Below are 19,883 nucleotides of genomic sequence, written 5' to 3'. Positions count from 1 at the left end.
ATTGGCGTCTTTCACCTTCTAAGGGTTAATATATCTTTAATGCATTTCCGTGTGTAAAATTGTGTGTGTGTGTGTGTGTGTGTGTGTGTGTGTGTGTGTGTGTGTGTGTGTGTGTGTGTGTGTGTGTGCGTGCGTGCGTGCGTGCGTGCGTGCGTGCGTGCGTGCGTGCGTGCGTGCGTGCGTGCGTCACCACCCACCACTGCCAGGCTGCCAGCCAACACACTACAAACTATCTTTACACCTGGGAAAAACTGAATCCATTCTCTTTGGCTCTATTAGTAATCTCAGCAAGGCAAATGGCTTCTTGGTTAGAGTGGGTGACAATGTTATCACACGTAAAGATGAAATTACCTACCTAGGTTCCATCCTGGAGGCTAATCTTTCCGGTGATAAAATGGCCACCAACGTAATCAAAAAAGTCAACCATAGAACAAGATTCCTCTACAGGATCTCCTCACTGGTCAACAAAAACACCTTGAAGACCTTAACAGGAGCCCTTGTACAGGGTTTCTTTGACTATGCATGCACCTCCTGGTACCACAGCACCTCAAAGGCCCTTAAAACCAGGCTCCAGACTTCCCAAAACAAACTGGTCAGGCTCCTACTTGATCTAGCCCCCCGAACCCACCTCACCCCTGCCCACTTCGACAGGCTGGAATGGCTTAGGGTCGACGACAGAGTACAGCATCTTGCAATGGGTCTGGTCCACAAGATTCGATACACCACCAAGATACCCATGTACCTGTCTAGATACTTCCTTAATGTTAACGAAGTCCACACCCACAACACCAGAGGGAGTGCAACGAACCATGTACAACCCAGATTCGGCACAAACAAGGGACTAAATTCTTTTCGCTCCTATGCCACCAAAATGTGGAACGCCCTACCAACTGTCATTAAGACATGCGAATCCCTTGACTCCTTCAAAACCGCTCTCAAAGGGCACCTACGGATGGCTGCAATTCGAAACTGGCCCCCGTAAAATCTGAATCCCCCCCCCGCCCCCCCCTTTTTTCCCCCCACTGTATATATTTCTTTTCCCTTTTTACCTCCTTTATGATGAATTCCTGTTCTGTCTATAGAAGTGTCTATTTGTACGTCTCTAAATGTTTTGATGATTTGAACATGGTGGACCCTATTGGAAACAAGTGTAATGCTTAATTGGGTCGTCCACTCACAGTTAACAGCCTTTGTATTGAGTTTGTGCTTGAAATGTACTGTAATAAGCCTATCTCACAGAATTTCCCCGCCCCCCTAAATACGCCCCCTTTCGGGGTTAGTGGTGATAGCGTGACGTCACTCCATAGACGCTACATGTTAACAGAGGTTATTTAAGAAGTCTACAACTTTTGTTTTCTCAAGGTAAGGTTTGTTCTATCTGCTCGACCTGATTTACCATCTTGTTTGCTTCATAATAATATTGGTCTGTCACATTTTTACATTAGAAAATGTACTTAGATTCTCCAGAGAAAAAAACGTGTAAATGCCCATGTTAAAGTCACCACTATTTACCGGAAGTGGGCGTGAAAAACGGGCTGTGAGATAGGCCTATTCTAGCCTGGCTCCAGCCCCTGAATCGCTAGCCACGCCCATTAAAAAAATAAATTCAGGCTGAGTGTCAGGCTACTGTAATTCTGCAAACTGTTAATAAATTCTTCAATCAATCAATCAATCAAACACAAGAGGAGGTTGAATGAATATTGAGATTTGAGAATACACGCATGTACGTCACGTGCGTGTATTCTCAATGTTAGTAAACAGTGAAAGCTCATCGGTGTTGCCAGATTTCACGAGAGAAACGAGCAAACGGTTCTATGAACACAAGCCCAAATCTACAAGTGTGACACCCGGCCGGGAATCGTGAAGCACAACCTCAACTCTACAGAAAAACAAGCCAAAGTGCCGCTTATAATAAGCAGACATGGCAACACTTACACTGGGTTTCGTCCGTGGGTGGATCGTCAGATTCGTCACCCTGCGAGCCTCCGAGTTGGACCTGTAATAATCCCTGTAATCCGTATCATCATCTCATTATCATAATATCAGGAAGAGCCAACAGGGTAAATGTGACCAATCCGTCATATGGTCTTTTTTGCCGGCGTACTCAGCCTGGATCAGCAACGGTGAGGCTATAAACTTAATAAATGCAGAATACCTTGAATGCATTACTACCCACGCTGTGGGTACGTACAATTAATAAAAAAGTAGTTTTTATTTAAAAAAAGTAAACTTTAAGAAACAAATTTGCCATGTCCTTTACATGTCAGGACTTTTCGCGAGGGCGAGTTGGAAAAGGGGCGAGTCGTCTCGGTACCCTCGACACCATAACCCCGTTTACAAAAACGACACGACAGACGACAGTAATTTTGGCATCGCCATGTGTTTTTCTATTTGAAATCTGATTTAAAATTTAAACAGTTTTTGCTTATGTACGGGCCCGTATCAGTATCCGTATCTTTGTTAAATCAAAAGCATTTTGATCCGCCATTTCTCATAGTTATAGTATCAGGGTGCAATACACCAGTACACCAGTGGACTTCCCAAACGTTATAAGGACCCCCAAAATGACACTCGGGTCATTAGCCTGCATGACCCCCATTTAAAATGATAAACAAAAGACCCCAGATAATTACGATTTCTATAGCTCTAGCAGTGATTTTCAACCATGTTCATTTCAAGGACCCCCCCTAGCCTAAGATTTAGACTCTTGTAGATGTATTTTTCCTTTCCATTATTTTTCGATGATTGATATTTTTCATCAATCTGATGCATGGGAGAGGAGAGGTGATGGTGAAAACACCCACTGGGAGTGATGAATGAAACAAAAAATAAACTACTTAATTTAGCTGCAGTTCAATTTTAGTTATAGTAATCATGTAATTATTTTCTTGTCAAGCCTCTCATATGATCCTCGTATGTGTACGACATATGATGTCGTACAGATATTTATAGCATCATTCCAGACTTCACAAGGCAGGACAGTTGGAGGGATGGGGAAAGATCTGGACAACGTGGGGACACTGGACCTGGATGGGAGAGTGGTGGACAACTTGGAGTTGGGGAGAGTGCATGGCTATGAATCTGTCCCACAGGAGGATGCAGTAGGAGGAAAGACTGACGGTGAGATGATCTGATAAAAATGTGAATTGTTGCCAAAGTGTTGTTATCTCCGTACAATGTGTTTGCTTAAAAACAAAAGTTTGAGACTAGTTTAGTTGTAGAATCAGCAGTAGTAGTAGTAGTTCTATTTTGTATAAATACAATGTTTTGAGATAAATGTTTTAGGCCAAGGGTCTTCAATGTTTTTCAGGCCAATGACCCCTTAGCTCAGAGAGGGGTGTAGCAGCATTGTGATATGTACTATTCATTACTACTACTATTAAAGCCTCTCATCCTTGATGTCAAAATATGCCATGCGGATGCCAGACATGACAATTACAGTGGGACAGATGGATGAAGAAAGAGGACAGAGGGGCGACACAGAGGAGGTCAACATTACTCCTGAACCACAGGAGGATATAGTACCGACGAGTCTACTGAATGGTGAGTCTGATAATAATGTGAATCGTTCGTTTTCTCTTTTTCAAAGTGGTACAAAACAACGTATTGTCTTTCCTTCAGGTAAATATTCAGATTTATGTGTAACACGTGTACAAAGTATTATTACTTTGATGTGTGTATTGTTTCTGAGGGAATGTTCAAAGTAGGATATATTTATATATACTCTATTATACTTCTGTCTGTCCATCTGTCCGCCCGCCCGCCCAGTAGGCCAAGGAAGAACTCCACCTCAGATTCAAATCAGCTTGTGAAGCATTATGTCTAACCTGACTCCGCCAGATGGGGCAGCAGAGAGTACACTGGGTTCCCCCCTCCTGCTCCCATCTGGGCAGCTAGAGGCGGGATCAAGGCATACAGTGCTGCCTTGATCCCGCCTCTAGCTGCTGCTGATTGGCCAGGCCGTTTTGTGGCCGGGCATCAAGTCTGCCTGAGAGTTCCCAGATGGGAGCAGGAGGGGGGAACCCAGTGTACTCTCTGCTGCCCCATCTGGCGGAGTCAGGTTACACACTGTCTGCAAACAGTCTGTTTGGGTGTAGCTAGCAGGCTTTTAGACTCTTCATCTTGCGTTTTCTCTCTGTCACTGCAGACCTAGTGGCATAGCTGTACTTTCTGTTACAGGACGTTGCTCTAAATGGCTAAAAGGAGTCACTCTAGTGTGTCTGCTGATTGGGATCAGCATAGTCCTGGCCATTACATTACGTGAGTATTCCATGGCACAGAACTACCACATCATTCTCTATCTATCTATCTATCTATCTATCTATCTATCTATCTATCTATCTATCTATCTATCTATCTATCTATCTATCTATCTATCTATCTATCTATCTATCTATCCTCTCTCTCTCTCTCTCTTTCAACCTATCTTCATATAATTGGTCCTCAATAGTGCTCATTATAATATGGTACCAATGTTGGCTACTTGGTCTGTGTCTCAGACGAGGGCTGTGGACAGTTCAGAAACCCACCTACCAGTAACATCATCAGTAGGCAGGTTTGGTCATAAAAAAGCCCAGCTTTATGTGTTTGTGTGTACCCCATAGCGATGATTTGATTGGCTGATCAATGCGTGTACCCCATAGCGATAATTTGATTGGCTGAGCACGGAATATGATGTATGATGATAAAAGCACCCCTCACTTCACACAAGTGCGATTTTCTTTTATTAATGCAAGAACATTGGTAGTATCCCGCTGGCCCACCTCCTCAGTCAGTTCCTCCTTGAATGCTCACACCAGCCGCCCATGCAGCCTGTTTCCCGGATTGCTAGTCACTGGCCTGCTAGCTCCTAGCGCCCAGTCTGTCATGCCATGCCTCCCCAGCCCATTAAGGTTGGGTTTGTGATCCTCCAATCTGCCAGCCCATCCGTCTGGTCTGTCTATTCACCTGCCTATCCTGAGCCACCTCCAACCGTGGGACCACCAGGAGAAGGTGTGGGTCGCCACATGGCTTCCGCCACCGCCAGAGGAATGGCGAGTCCCTGCTGACTGGCGAGCGCCACTGCTGCTCAGTGTTGCAGATGCCCTACGACCCGCTTGAACCTTGGTCGGCCATCCGTACTGGGCCTGTACTTGTGACTGTGCCTTAACACAATCAGCGCCGGGATTCTCTGGGGTGCCGGAAAGACATGGCCCCCCCGGAAATAATCCGGAAAAAAACGGAGAAATATTTTGCTAGCTTACCTTGCTCTCAATTTCATTTATACGATAAATGATCCAAAAAGCGTTCATATTTTGAACGAGAGGCGGATGAGGAGTAGAAATGAAGCGCTAGTATATCCATCAGATCAAAACCACGGAGAGCAGATACGAGGCATTCTTTCTGCCGCGCTAACAGGCTAGTGAACGAGATGCTAATATGAAGGCGAAGCGTACGGTGGCCTTAGAGGCTCACAAAAAAATAAAAAAAAAGGAACAAATTCAGAATATTCTTCTCTCGCCTGATAACATTGAGGATGCGCTAGGACTTGTACACACGTCCTATGTATGCTTGACCTCATCGTGATGATCGGAAGCAACAACGATGCTTATCAATATTACATGAGCCTTTTTGTCCTTTGCAGGTTCTGCAGATTCTTCAGTCGACAAGAACCTGACCTCGGCTGCAGATTCTCCAGTCGACAAGAACCTGACCTCGGCTGCAGATTCTCCAGTCGACAAGAACCTGACCTCGGCGACCAACTACCTCACCCTGAGCAAAAGTGAAATCAACGTGCAAGTCGCAGGTTAAACCCTATACAGTACTTCAACTATATGTAGTGAACGTCGTTGGCATTCCATTTCATTTTAATTATTTTCATTATTGTCAAGGCCAGAAAGTAGTTTGTAAGTTTATGCAGTACACCAGTGGAGTGATTGTGTTCCTTCAGTTTCCTTTGGTTCAATTATAGTTATCTAGTAGGGGTGTAATGATATATTTTAACAACGATTTAATGATTTAAAATAGATACTGGATCGATTACTAGATAATATCTAGAAAGGAATATAAAATCTGCATTCTGTACTAGTCTAAGGAGTCTTGCTTAATAATGATAGGTTATGATGATCCTTGATGTCTAAAGATATCAATGCTAGACATGTCAGAGAATGAATCTGTGTATTGTTGTTGATTTAGTTATTGTCAGTGATGTACCGTAGTGGTAAAAACTAAATGTTAGTAAACCCTCATCATTGCTGGTTGGTGTTTGGACCCTAATGTGGGAAGGATGGCAGTTTGTAGACATACATTAAATATCCTGCTATTATGTCTGTCTCTCTCTCTCTCTGTCTCTCTGTTTTATTTAGAAAAAACATGTGCCGATGGATGGAAGAAGTACGGAGACAGCTGTTACTACATATTTAAGAAGACTACGGAACAAGAAACCTGGCAGAGGAGTAGAAAACGATGTCTGGAGACGGGAGCAGATCTGGTCATCGTTAACAGTAAAGAAGAACAGGTGTGTGTGCGTGCGTGCGTGCGTGCAAACCCTCTACACTGTAAAGACCTAGTGGAATGTAAAATGTTTTTCACACTTTTAGACCACATCCGTGGTCATCATATGGGCATACCTAACAGTGAATGCCAAAAATCTAATTTTTATTACTTTTTGAAAACGTGCTGCGTGATGACGTGTCGAGGCTCACATAAAAAAAAGCCATTAATAATGAAGCTCACCCGTTTGATTCTTATTGCTGCATCGTCCTTCAAACAGGTGGTTTTGATTACAGAAATACTCTGTTTTTAATCTCATTCAAGATGACATCCATACAGTGTATTACTTGTTTTAAACGTAATCATCACGCTAAAATATGTATCTGAAAACATTATAGGGTAGAACTAAGCCATGAACTTTGCTGCATGTCTCTCTGTCACTTTGTAAACAAACACACTGCATGTGCGTGCGTGTGTCCGTGCATGAGATGGAGGTACGTCCCATAGCTCTGATTGGTTCAGAGCATTCAGAACTGGCGTTTGAGGCTGAAACTTCAAAATAAAATGCCCATATTAACCATTTCACCCTGTCTTTAAACAAATACTGACCGTCAACATTTCACCACCAATGACATGGCGTCGGAGAAGAGATATGCTGTAGTTTAAAACTACAGCTACACTACTACAAACGTTCTCACACTTTCCAGGATTTTTCAAAAAATGTACAAGCTTGCAGTGCGGCATGAAGTGACGTGCTGTGAGCTTGTATATCTGCTATTTTTGAGTGGCCCTGTATCAGCGGCATAACTAGACTTCATTAGGTCCCCACGCAGGCTAGTCAGCGCAGGCCAGGACAGCACCCGCACCGCCCCCCCACGGCACGGGTGGGCGGCCGTGGACCCCAAATGCCACTGGGCCACAAAACAATTACGTTGTCTGTTTCTCGCTAGTTACGCCCCTGACCTGTATCTCAATAGTCAAATAAATATTTGATTAAGGAATATAATATGCCCTTTGTATTCTTTCTGTATATCAGCAAAATGTAGATTTTTATGTTAGACATTATTGGGGGACATTAAATACAAAATAAACGCTCCTTATCAACTAACCGATTAATCAATTAATCAATCAATTAATTAATTCATCAATAATTTGAATCCCTATCAGGAATTCATCAACGGATTGGGCTATGAAGGTGTAGAGGCATGGATCGGTCTGAGAAGGAATGGGAGCAATTGGACGTGGGTGGATGGAACACCGCTGACAACACTGTGAGACATTTGTCTTTCTATTGAAATTCTATCAAAGTCACTGTATGTGATGGATGTGGTTAAAAATAAAAAGTTCAATATAATAAAAAGTAAAAATGCTGTTTACTCTGCAGGTACTGGCAGAATGAATATCCTGTTGACGGCGATGCAAACTGTACATCCCACTACTACTTTGATGAAGGAGGGTGGAATAATGTGCAATGTGATAATGAACGACACTGGATCTGTGAGAGATCTTAAAAGGTAGAGTATGTGATAATTTTTGGTTAAAACACTATATTTGTATGAACCTTTTTCAACCTGGCTGGAAACGATGACGATTATGCAAAATAGTTGAGATTATCTCAAATAATTTGGATGAGACGATTATGTAATAATGATGACCTGTGTGACTTCCAGGGCTCCGGAGCCTCTCCTCAGGAAGATGCAGCAGGAGGTGCTGGCCGGCTGGTGTTCTGAAGTGGACTGCCTGACCGCCCTACAGAGTAATCTGATACGGCTGAAAAAATTTGGAATAGTTTTTTTAAATTTGTATATTTCTTTTTTAAATGTAAATAATGTATATATATTTTTTAAATATTGTTTATATGGGTGGATGGACCTATAAACACGGACGCAAGGACAACACAAGAGACTGTCGCGGCCACACAGCCAACTCAAGGTACGGCCACTGAGCCGACTTGGGGACCCAACACAAGAGATGGTCACGGCCACACAGCCAACTCAAGGTACGGCCACGGAGCCAACTTGGGGACCCAACGCAGCTCCTCCAAGGAAAACAAACAAATGAACGGAGCTAAACGTGAATCCCCCCCACCGCCCACCCCTTTTTTTCCCCTCACTGTATATGTTTCTTTTCCCTTTTTACCTCCTTTATGATGAATTCCTGTTCTGTCCTTTGTCTATATAGAAGTGTCTATTTGTACGTCTCTAAATGTTTTTGATGAATTGAACATTGTGGACCCTATTGGAAACAAGTGTAATGCTTAATTGGGTCGTCCACTCAGTTAACAGCCTTTGTATTGAGTTTGTGCTTGAAATGTACTGTAATTCTGCAAACTGTTAATACATTTTTCAATCAATCAATACAAACTGTATGCTGAAACTGAACAAAACTAATGTGAACTGAGGAAAAAAAGACATTTGTGTTATGTTTAAACAAATTTTAATAAAATATATTATATAATTCTTGTGGAGTTTTACACATTCAAATTTGTGAATTCATAAGACATGAAGCTCTGATTACGGTTGATTTCACAGGGTTAGGGAGGACAGATGACATGTATGTTCTTTTTAAAAGCATTAGGTTTGTGGACTGGAAGTAAAAAACAAGCCATCTGGTCTAAGAATACATAGATGTTACAGAGTCGATTCTGTTTCAGAGTACAAAAATCCTTCATGTAAATGTAAAGGGTAGAAGGAGTGGTGGGCGGGCAGACACACAAGACACTTGCTAGAGAACCTATACCTACAGTATGAGGAAACCATTGGGATATGTTACTGGGCTCAGTGGGCTGTTCTAAACATATACTTGTCAGTAGAGGACCATAGCTAATATTATTGAAGAAAAGAAGGGCTAGTTTACCAAAACAAATGCTGTTAAAGACACTTTTCCAGTTTTATTTGTGTAGCATTCAGTTGTGAGAATGTACTGGTTTTATTATTGAAGCATCAACTGCAAGTAAACTACTGTTTTCTACTCCTCAAATCACTGTGGTGAGCTGTCTGAAGGTTCATTTATTTTCATGTATTGAGGGGTGCTAGCCCCTCCTATAAACAGCTTTAATGTTTGTGTTGTCTGAACAAACATTAAAAATGCCATTGACAATGAACGGAGAACTAATGTTTGTGTTGTGACTGAGGCTGAGCAAATCGGAATATGTATGTCGGTGGGAACCCTTGGCCAATAAGGTACCACGATTCTTGATGATGTACGATGATTAGAGCGCCCCTCACTTCACATGGGTGTGATTTTTTTGTTATCATTTTGTCGCTTGACAAAAAGTGCAGTACATGGAGTAAAGAATATTCAACATCCCAATAGCTTGCTCACCATCTTAAATCACAAACAATTGAAATAACATGGACCTTGACGAAAGTGAAAATAAAGCCCTACATAACTTTCAAGAAACAGTCTTGTATCATACTCTCCACCTCTTCAAGCAACACGTTGTAATCCGCTGGACAAACTGTGTGCGCCTGCTGCCGGCTGCTTCTTTCCTCCAGGCATTTCAGCACGTGCGCGTGCATTTCTGGCCCAGATGACGCTAAAGACTCCAACCGCCTTAGCTGTTCCACGAGATCCTCTGGAACATTCATCTGGATCTGCTGTAGCGATCCGAGGACGGCCGGAGCGAATTTACCGTAGTGAGCCGTGGAGCAAATGACCACGGGGCAAGTCCCGTCCTGAAGCCTGTCGGCCACTACTTTAGCCACGGCCGTGTGAGTGTCCATGACGTAGCCTGTGTAGTGGAGAAAAGGCCTCTGTTTACTTACTTAGAGTAAAGGTGGTTGCACACTGGACGCGTTTTTCGGAAAACCGATGGAGAAACGCCACTTAAAAATCCGAAATCGCGCCCAGTGTGTGGAGACCTTAAAGGTCCCTGCACACAGCGCGTTTTTCAGGCCCAGTGTGCAACCACCAACAGTTGTAAGCATGATTAACAAACAAATGGTTTCACTCTTCTGGGTTAAAAGGTGGCCACGAAGGGAGAGAAGATGTCACCCACAGGAGGCAGATGAGTTATTACACTGGATCACACAGTGAACTTATAAGGAGAGCTGATTCAAATAAATGTCTTTATACTTAGCAATGACTTCAAATTCAATGATATCAAGAAGTGGATGAGAAGGTGGCCTACTGAGAGAAGGCATGTGGTGTTGGTGTAATCGCCAGAAGTTGACCATCGCTTTCATATGCTGTTATTGTGTATTTTGGTAATTCATTTTCATTATATCCATGTGGATGATAACACATGATGATGACACTAGGTTGATTTGAGAGTGAGACTGCCCAAAACAACAGCTAACTACTGCCAGTAGGGGGCAGTGTAGGTCTGTCCTGCAAACTCCATTATCCTTTGGATCTTGTGAAAGATCACATGTACACATCACATGTAGCACGTACCTACATAATGTATGTGATTAATATTAATTTTACTTAGGTTTTCGGGTGTATAAATAGTAGTAGTAAACATGATTGTATAGGAAATGACTAGTTTTTAGCTTAGTTTTAGTCTGTATAGATCTTCTCAAGGAATGCCTTGAATTATAGAAGCTGAAACTAAGAGTTTGCTTTGAACAAGTATTATACTGGCAGTGACAGCAGCCCTACTGAAGCCAAAATGCTGAGGTCAGGTGCTTTACGTATGTGAGGTGTCAGGATGCATTTGCACACTCACTTATAAGCCTTTTATGCAAAGTAGCCATTTGGGGTTCCCATTTACTTGGCCCATGAATCGAGGCGGACACGCATTCTAGCGTGCACGCGCGTGCGTGCACATCCCTACCGTACATGTGTGTGAAATACCAAAACACCACTGCGACCAAAACACCACTGTATGGAAGATCCACTACCGACTGGTTTCATATCATTCTACCGGTGAATAGAAGTCCTCCTGTCGATAGATATCTACTTCACCTGTCTGTGCGTGAACGCTCCGTACAGCGGTCAGGCAGTCCTCTTCAGAACACCAGCCGGCCAGCACCTCCTGCTGCATCTTCCTGAGGAGAGGCTCCGGGGCCCTGGAAGTCATAGAGGGCCACAGGTTAACCATTATTACATAATCGTCTCATCCTAATTAGTTGAGATAATCTCAACTACTTTGCATAATCGTCATAATCGTTTCCAGGTTGGAAAAGGTACATACATTTTGAAACATTTTATATAAATAGTGGAAATAGCAAGCTCACATCGCGTTTTGAGCTTACAGATCTGCTATTTCCACTATTTTGTAACAAATTGTGAGTATGAAATAATAAATGTACCGGCCATAATACACATTTTATTTTGATATTTCTATTGGTCATTGTCTTTTCTTTGTGTATTTACGTTTCTTTGTGTCATATGTACCCTGTGCGACATTTATTTACAAGGCCTCTAAAAGTCACACAATTAAATCGTTAATCGCAATTATGTGTTTGACAATTAATCGTCAAGTAAAGTTTGATAACCGTGACAGCCCCACCTGAAGTACTGCTCTCTGTCCAGCTGGGCGAACAGCTCCCTGACGAGATGGCCGTCTCCGTCTGACACGTGATAGATGAACCTCTCGAGGTTGGAGGACTTCAAGATGTCTATGGCCGGGGAGTGGGAGGTGACGAGGGGTCGCCCTCGGAGGTCACACTCGCCCGTGGTGATGAAGTCTGTGACGATGCGGTTTTGGTTGGACGCGCAAATGACCTTTCTGATCGGAACGCCCATTTGTTTGGCATACAGGGCTGACATGGCGTTGCCAAAGTTTCCGGTGGGAATGCAAACGTCGACGGGGTCTCCAAACTTGATGACGCCGTCTCTGAACAGATCTAGATACGCTGAAGCGTGGAACACCACCTAAAAAAGCAAGCCGTTATGAAAATAACTGTATTGAATCATTAATTAATGTTATGCTACTCAACACTACTAAAAATAATGCTTAGGTATTTCTGGTGGTACAACATGATTGATTAGACCTTTCAGTTATCATATTCCATGATATAAACTTGGACCAATTTAACATAAAGAAAAGTATTTTAAACACCTTCTAGAATTAGTAAGTTGGACAGTTCTGTACTATTTTCCGTCTGCACCAAATCTCTTCGCCAAAAAATTGCCGATCTAGGCCTACAAGCTCACAATGGCACTGCAATTTGTTGTGAGCTTGTAGATCGGTTATGTTTCAGCCCAGAATATGGATCCTGCTGGTGTTCAAGTGGTTAAGGTATCAACTGTTAAGCTTTTGTATGAATAACACTGTAATTAACCTGTGGCAACAGCCGTGCCCAGTTGATGGAGTTTGCAGTGCTGAGGACGGTGCCGTACTCCACCGCCAGGTACCCCGTCATCTCAGACTCTCCGAACATCCTCTTGATGGCTCTCTGGCAGAAGTCAAAGTCAGACCGCACGCTGACAGCCTTGGCGTTACCCTCTCTGTACGCCGTCATCTGGAGCTTCTGGATCTCACTGACCCCTTCCTCTGGGAAGAACACCAGCACGCCGGTCCTCTGTCTGTCGCTATCACTGAGGGCGCTGAAGCCGCTAAGCACCGCACTCCCGGTGTCTCCGGACGTGGCGACCAGAATGAGGTAGTTGCACATCTGCGGAAGGCAATAGGCAAACAGCTGGGGCATCAGCTGCAGAGCCAAGTCCTTAAACGAGGCAGTGGGGCCGTGGAACAGCTCCTGGACGTACTGGTTGTGGACTAGGTGCTTTACGGGCGCGATGGCCTCGCTCGCGAAGTTCGCTCCGTACGCCTTGAACACCATCGGCCTGAGGTCAACCGCTGGGACGTCCATCGGATGAATACACTTTTCGAGTATAGCCAAGGCTCGTTCCGGGTAGGACAGGTCGGCCAGTCTCAGCCATTCGCGAGTGTCTATCTTTGGGAAGCCGTTTGTGGGAACGTACAGGCCACCGTCTGGGGCGAGACCTTCCAGCACCACATCACTGAAGTAGGTTTTATTACCGGTTGATCCTTTACAATGACTCCTGGTTGAAACGTAGGTTTCCGCATCAGGATCTTGATATCTCCGCACAGCCTTTAGCACCTTTTCAGCTATGTCCTCGACCGTGTCGCCCGTGCCACACAAAACCCTCACATCAAGCCATTTCTCGTAAAACTGCTTCCGGTAACGCAAGATCTTCCTCATGGACACCCCGGCCTCCTGGCCCACTATCCTGTTGACCTTCATGGTGGAAAGTCTCTGCACGATGTCCTCGGTGTCGACGTCGAGATAGACGACCAGGCCCGTCTGTTTGACGTGGTGCATGGCGGGGGCATGAAGCGGATTGGAGCCGGTCAGAGAGACCACGCTCCCAGAGGCGGAGAAGTTACACAGGACCTCGCCTTCCTCCTCCAGAAAGCACTCACCGCCCACCGCCGCCAGCTTGGCGGCCACCGGCATCTCCCACGACTCCTCTAGCACGTCGTTGTCAATGTCAATGACTGGTAATCCGAGTCTTTGGCCCAAGACTCTCCCCACCGACGTCTTCCCCGCTCCGGGGGGACCCATGAGCAGGATATTTCGGTCTCCCAGCAAAGGTGGAGTCGTCTTGGTGGACAGCCATGACTTTGAGGCAGAAAAGGGACAACGTGGCGGGTAGCATCTGACAGCTTTTATTGCAAGCAGACATGATGCACTGAGCAGACCCATTTCCAGTTCTGCTTTTGGTCTGTGGGAATGTCAGGAATTGTCTGTAATGGAAGGGAAAAGGTAGGTACAAGATATTAACGGTTAACCCATTAAGACCTGAGGCCGATTCTACAAATACGTTCTAGTAGTAGTTTTCACAAGATTTTTCTAAAATGTTTTTAAAATAAAAAAGTTTGCAGCGTGGCACGAAATGATATGATACGATCTACTATTTTTGAATAGCCAATGTAAAAATCTAAAATGACAGATGCTTTCCCGGTTTTAAAGACATGTTATTCCATGTCAATTTCCACCTCCCCAATAGAAAATATGCAGTCTCTAAACACTTTCCATTTACTCGATTCAAAATGCACACAAGTTATAATATGAATTACTGTATTGTTTTTATATATGACAAATGCATCCCTAAAGTGTGTATAGTTTCAATAGGCTTAAGATTTATAATATATTATACGCTCTTGGTTTACCCATGATCCTAGATCTAGATTACTATTTCTATCTATGTATTTTATGTATTGCCTGGTGTTTACCTTGCGTACTGTCCATGGGTCCATTTGGTTCCATCACAATAAATGGAATCAAATTGACCCATTATTGTGACTCCGAGTTAGAGACCTGTAAAAGTCATTTAAGGCTCTTCAGAATCGATAAATACTAAAGTCTAAATGTGGGTGTGCATCCCCTACATATTGGGCTATAGGTCAAAATGTAGTTCTATTTTTGCCATCGACATACAAAATAGCACCACAGACGAATAACAGTCTAAGTCCACACTATTGATCCATAATATATAAATGATAGATAAGGGTTCAGGACAACAAGGCCTTTTCGTGGAGGGGTCAGTCTGAAATTTGGACTGTTTTTCGTCTGTGGTACTAATTATTGTCGATGGCAAAAATAGAACTTTGACAAAAATGTCCACCACAGCCAGCATGGCGAATGATGACCCCTGGTTGGTTGCAGTTGCATGATCAGTAACGTACGATTTAGTACACAAAAATACGTCCGTGGCTGACCGTGTTTTCAGGTCACTCACATTACATCGCTGCCATCGATCTGAACTTAAACTTGACAATATTAATGTTTCAGACTCAGCTTGGCTGAATCCCTGTGCTGTCCAGTGTCCACGCTGTTTGTTTACTTTCTCACTGGTGTTGGATCGGTGGCGGTGCACTAAATCTACGGTACGCGTGGAGGGACAAAACCTGTTCTGACACTAAAAAAGCGCACGTGGAGACTCCACATGGTCAAATCAAAATATGAGCTGCATTTTAATATGCCTTATGCAATATCTCTCTACGTGGAAATAGAATAAATACAAATCTATGGCTAATTCAATATTGTCAGGGTGACGCTACTGACAAGGTCACCCCGAAGTTGCCCGAGCTACCGATGCACAATCTCTGAGTAGTTGCTTAGCAACGGTATCCCTTGGAGCTTGTTGTCAAACAAACCACTCCACCACTTTAGCATAGAATATTTAAAGTATAACTTGCTAGCTAGCCTTGCTGCCTGACATTTGAGTGGGTCTTGTATCAGGAAATATCTATTATTCGTCTATTTTGAGTCATCAGGATGGAGAGCACAGAGCTTATGTACAACCTTTTTCCAAAAGAAGAAGCTAGAACAGAGAAACCTCCAAGGTAGGCAATGCTAACATGCTGAACTGAACACTGTGTTTGTTGATGTTTTTAGTAGCCTAAGAGCTAAAACTCCACAGCTTGTCATTTAATTTAATTGAGTTTATCAAACCTTTGGCCAGTAACCTTTGTAGTTCCACAGTATAGTCAACTTCCATTAAAACTTTACACACATTCATATTTTTATTTTACTTTATGCTGCAACTGGATGTTAGGTAAACAGTAAACACATAGTTTCAAAATACAGGCTTGTGTTGCGTGCAGGACTAATTCCTTATTCATCAATTCAATCTTACTTATCTTAGAATAAAACAACATGCAATGTCGTCGTTAGTACAATGTAAGCAAGTATTTTATTTTACTTTTTAGATTTGTATGCAGGTGACAGAACTTGCTCATGATGTTGCCATGCCCAAAATAACTTTGATTTTCTCGGACCTCTAGGTATATGTCAAAGTTCAGGACCTCAGTTGTGCAGGAGAAGAAGTCCCACCTGGATGCGATGAGGACAATGGGACCGGCCAAAGTGGAAGTGCCATCCCCAGAGAAATACCTGATGAAACACTCCAAGCCCCAGCTCCCTGAAAGTGAGTACAGAGAGACCAAGGTAGTGTTGCATTCTTCATTAGTTTGTTCAATTTCAGTTTTTAACCCATTCAAACCAGAAAGTCTTTTTAACTATATACTTCTATCTATCTATAAATGCACCAAGTCTCTGTATGTACGTGCAGTATATAGGCTATGTTTGTACATCTGTAATCCACGCAACTTGAGAACCGTTCGCCCCACCGACTTCAAATTCGACACACGAGTTCCACACCACCACAGGGAGTACAGTGCCCGGTGTCGAGTCCGTCGGATACACCGTTGTCCAGAACCCGCACAAAAGCATGATTCAATAAAACTCAATTTTATTAAAGTGTCAAATCACAACAAGTTGTCTCAAGACACTTTACATGTAGAGCAACAATTAAAGCTCTGTCGGTGTTTGCAAACCAATGTTGTTCTGACTTCATATTTGGGCACAAAAGGGACATAATAATAATAATAATAACTGGATGGGGCATGCATTTCCAACTTGCAGGCACCGCTCTAGTGTACATACATTTTTCAGAAAACTCTTAGGATTAAGGATTTAGAACAATGGTTCTCAGAAATAGCAGATATAAAAGCTTGCAATGTGTCGCATACGTGTAGCAACGGGTTGTGAAAAACTAAGGACATTTTCTCTATGGTTTTAGTTAATTTGAGCTAGTTTTGTAAATACAAAAAATATGTATCATATTTTTGTAAAGCCTATAGCCTAAAAAGCCCTTTACTAAACAAAATAAATTACTCTGACATTCTGTATATATTTATATTTCATTTAGATGTTCCAAAGTATTCCAGAGTGACTGGTGGCACCCTAAGGAAGCCTGACGTTCCCAAGAAGACAGATAACCCAGTCATGGGCATTCATACAAACAAGGATTTTGTGAAGACAAACGTTCTTGAGAATACAACAGCAGTGGCGAGGAAGCCGCCGCCTATCTACGCAGACACGAAGAGGGGAGACAAACAGCTCCTCGAGAAATCAGGACTTGTCCCTAAATACATCAAGAAAAAGGTATGGCTGTATCTGGGACTCTGAATTAAAAAAAAATATTATGATTATAATTAGCAGCTGTAGATGAATCCGTGAAGAAATAGATTGAATCTACATAATAGTGAGATTAACCACTGCAGCAGCAGATCGTTTAAAGCTCAAAACGTGTCGCTTTGGATCATTTTGTGTGACACTTAACAAAGTTAAAACAAAAGTTAAAACATGAGATAAGAGGTGTCTGCCTGACAGCAACGACACTTTTTTTAAAAATTGTTAAAATTAAGTTTTTCAGAAGACTTATGTCAGGATTTGTATATAGGTATAGGTAGGTTTAGAATGTGCCTCCGGTCTATTAAGTAGGCTAATAATAGTGAGATGAACCTTTCTTAGGGCTTATACTATCTCCCTTGCCAGTGCAGTAAATGTGTTTTGTCTAATATTGCTTCTATGGAGGACTATGGAGAGACCCCCGAGTACCTGCAGCAGCGCAAGGAAGAGACCAGGCGAACTCAGGAGCAGTATGACGACTATGTTAAACAACGGATGAAGCAGGGGGCCATGAAACAACTGTCTGACCAGGAGCGACAGACCCTCCTCCAGGTACACTCAGCACAAACACTGCACATTCACAAACAATATCAATGCATTTGATTAATTCTATTCCATATAATTTCTGTCAGGCAGAAATCTCCATATTTTAACTTTTTGTGTGTGTGGGGGGGGGGTTATTTTTTATAATATTTTTTGGGGCTTTTTCTGCTTTTATTAGATAAGTGTACAGTAAGTTGACAGGAAATGGGGAGAGAGAGATGGGGGGGTGACACGCAGCAAAGGTCGACGGGATCGGGAGTTGAACCTGCGACACGCTGTCAGGCTAGGATTAGCAGCAAGCTTTTTGAGCTTGTGAGGGTACCAGCTCTGATGCCAGTATTTTAGGCAGTATCGACAGCTTTTCCAATACTGGTAATCGGTATCAGAACAACTCTAATTGTCACTGAGGATTTTGCTGAGTTATTGTTATATTGATGGGGTTCCCTTAATTGATTTATTTTGCTGCCCAGGGCTTGAAGAAGAACTGGGAAGAACTTCACCATCAGTACCAGGGCCTGTCGGTTGTCATAGATACCACGCCGAAAAAGAACCGCAAGGAGCGCCTGGAGTCTGCAATGAAGCAACTGGAGAACGATATTAATCTCATCGAGAGATACAAGACCATCTACATAGCCAACAACTAAAGACATGTTAACACTCACACATCCAATGAAACATTCTTCATTGGATTCTAAATACCAGACGGCGAGAGTAATAACTGCAGGTATAACTGCCTGTCTCATATCACATTGGATAAAATAAATACTATACATTTCCTAGATGTATCTGTGATTAGTTTACCATATTGTTACTGTCGGGCAGAAACCTCTTATCTCCAAATGTTTTTTTTAATTGTCCTGCTTGATGCAGTGTCACACGAAAGCATCAAAAAGTAGCAGATCTTCAAGCTCTTTTGAGCTGGCAGATCTGCTACTTTTGCTATTTTGAAAAGTAAACGTTTGGGACATATAAGGTTTCCATCCGACAGAGACAATAATGTCTGTTCATAACTTACCATCAGTGCATGGGCAGGCACTATACCTCCTCATTTTCAGTGTTATGCTTTAAAAAAACGAATTCCTATGACTGACATATGACATTGCCACACGCCAACAAAAATAAAATCACATGCAACCAATTATCCACAATTCAACGGGTGAACTGTGCCTCGCGTTATCCTTCCATTCTACAGAAATCTAAGGAGGATAACAACCATTCCTTTCACATAAATGACTTAAGCGTGATTACGACTGCCCATGTGGCACACAATGTCTTGGACTTCACTCTGCTGATCGTGCCACTGTTTGCTGGAAAAGGAGTAAGTGTATAAACTATGACTATGACGTTGAAAATATTTTACGTTTCCAATCCATGTTTGTGAGCTCTTAAAGGTCTGTATATTGCCTATTCGGGTTGGTTGGTTAAGAAATAATCCAGTTATGGGTGTGAAGTAAGAAAATAGAAATACATGCATTCTGATACGTTTGACTTAAATGCTTTTAAAGACACTAATACGTTACCACTACTTTCTGTTGGCTGTTGCTATGGTACAGTGGGTACACTTGTTTGTTGTTGTTTGGAGGGGGTTACTTGATCCTATTGGTCTATTGTGAAGAGCTAAAAGCTATGATCTTTGTAGAAGAAAGTATATCACCATTACATCCCATGCAATAAGTTCAATAAGTTTTCTCACAGTTTGGTTTACACTGCCTAATATCATAGTCAAAACTAGAGGGCGCTGATTCAAACATTTGGAGTGACTACTCCGATGTGGAATTCTACAAAATATTGTTATGGGTCAGGGTAATTTCTTGTTGATCTATCTTATGTTGAAGAAGTACTGACATGTTTTACTCAATTAATACCACAATGTAAAAAAAGTATTGGCATCAAAATATACTTAAAGAAGTAAAAGCACCCATTATGCAGTGTCAAAAAATGTGTCAACCAACCTGTTTTTCTTTTCTTTCTATT

General features: G+C 42.6%; 3 protein-coding genes across 6 annotated transcripts; 2 read left to right on the top strand and 1 right to left on the bottom strand.

Moving 5' to 3' along the window:
* Positions 1-2,990: 2,990 nt before the first annotated feature.
* Positions 2,991-8,792, top strand: LOC306912867 (uncharacterized protein; the record flags this gene model as incomplete). The annotated part of the gene is made up of 8 exons (XM_079489322.1): positions 2,991-3,120; positions 3,427-3,543; positions 4,180-4,260; positions 5,624-5,785; positions 6,345-6,496; positions 7,639-7,742; positions 7,856-7,985; positions 8,142-8,792. 7 exons carry the CDS (start codon positions 2,991-2,993, stop codon positions 7,980-7,982), a joined length of 873 nt encoding a protein of 290 aa, XP_079345448.1. The 3' UTR covers positions 7,983-7,985; positions 8,142-8,792.
* A 97-nt stretch (positions 8,793-8,889) lies between these two features.
* thnsl1 (threonine synthase like 1) lies at positions 8,890-15,271 on the bottom strand. 4 transcript variants are annotated; one of them, XM_079489124.1, is made up of 5 exons: positions 15,077-15,271; positions 12,705-14,134; positions 11,930-12,294; positions 11,383-11,486; positions 8,890-10,204 (listed from the first exon to the last, which is right to left on the bottom strand). In XM_079489124.1, exons 2-5 carry the CDS (start codon positions 14,091-14,093, stop codon positions 9,855-9,857), a joined length of 2,208 nt encoding a protein of 735 aa, XP_079345250.1. In that variant the 5' UTR covers positions 14,094-14,134; positions 15,077-15,271; the 3' UTR covers positions 8,890-9,854. The 4 variants fall into 4 exon arrangements, with proteins under 4 accessions (XP_079345250.1, XP_079345251.1, XP_079345249.1 ...); XM_079489125.1 differs by having other exon boundaries at positions 15,110-15,271; XM_079489123.1 differs by having other exon boundaries at positions 15,130-15,271.
* A 74-nt stretch (positions 15,272-15,345) lies between these two features.
* enkur (enkurin, TRPC channel interacting protein) lies at positions 15,346-19,762 on the top strand. The gene is made up of 5 exons (XM_079489357.1): positions 15,346-15,736; positions 16,178-16,320; positions 17,104-17,339; positions 17,772-17,918; positions 18,380-19,762. The coding sequence occupies exons 1-5, from the start codon at positions 15,669-15,671 to the stop codon at positions 18,551-18,553; spliced, it is 768 nt and encodes a 255-aa protein (XP_079345483.1). The 5' UTR covers positions 15,346-15,668; the 3' UTR covers positions 18,554-19,762.
* The last annotated feature ends 121 nt before the right edge of the window (positions 19,763-19,883 follow it).

The sequence above is a fragment of the Electrona antarctica genome, assembly GCF_951216825.1.
Source record: "Electrona antarctica genome assembly, chromosome: 20".
NCBI classification, from domain to species: domain Eukaryota; kingdom Metazoa; phylum Chordata; class Actinopteri; order Myctophiformes; family Myctophidae; genus Electrona; species Electrona antarctica.
Note: the sequence above shows the minus strand (reverse complement) of the source record. Positions and strands in the feature narration are given on the sequence as shown.

Bases quoted from the DNA above. Each gene is read 5' to 3' on its own strand.
- enkur (XM_079489357.1), top strand. From the start codon at position 15,669: ATGGAGAGCACAGAGCTTATGTACAACCTTTTTCCAAAAGAAGAAGCT. The intron at 16,321-17,103 runs GTGAGTACAGAG...TATTTCATTTAG, and splicing joins CAAGCCCCAGCTCCCTGAAA to ATGTTCCAAAGTATTCCAGA. The intron at 17,919-18,379 runs GTACACTCAGCA...TTTGCTGCCCAG, and splicing joins AGCGACAGACCCTCCTCCAG to GGCTTGAAGAAGAACTGGGA.
- thnsl1 (XM_079489124.1), bottom strand. From the start codon at position 14,093: ATGGGTCTGCTCAGTGCATCATGTCTGCTTGCAATAAAAGCTGTCAGA. The intron at 12,295-12,704 runs GTTAATTACAGT...TTGCTTTTTTAG, and splicing joins GGGCACGGCTGTTGCCACAG to GTGGTGTTCCACGCTTCAGC. The intron at 10,205-11,382 runs GTGAAGTAGATA...TCCACTACACAG, and splicing joins GAGCGTTCACGCACAGACAG to GCTACGTCATGGACACTCAC.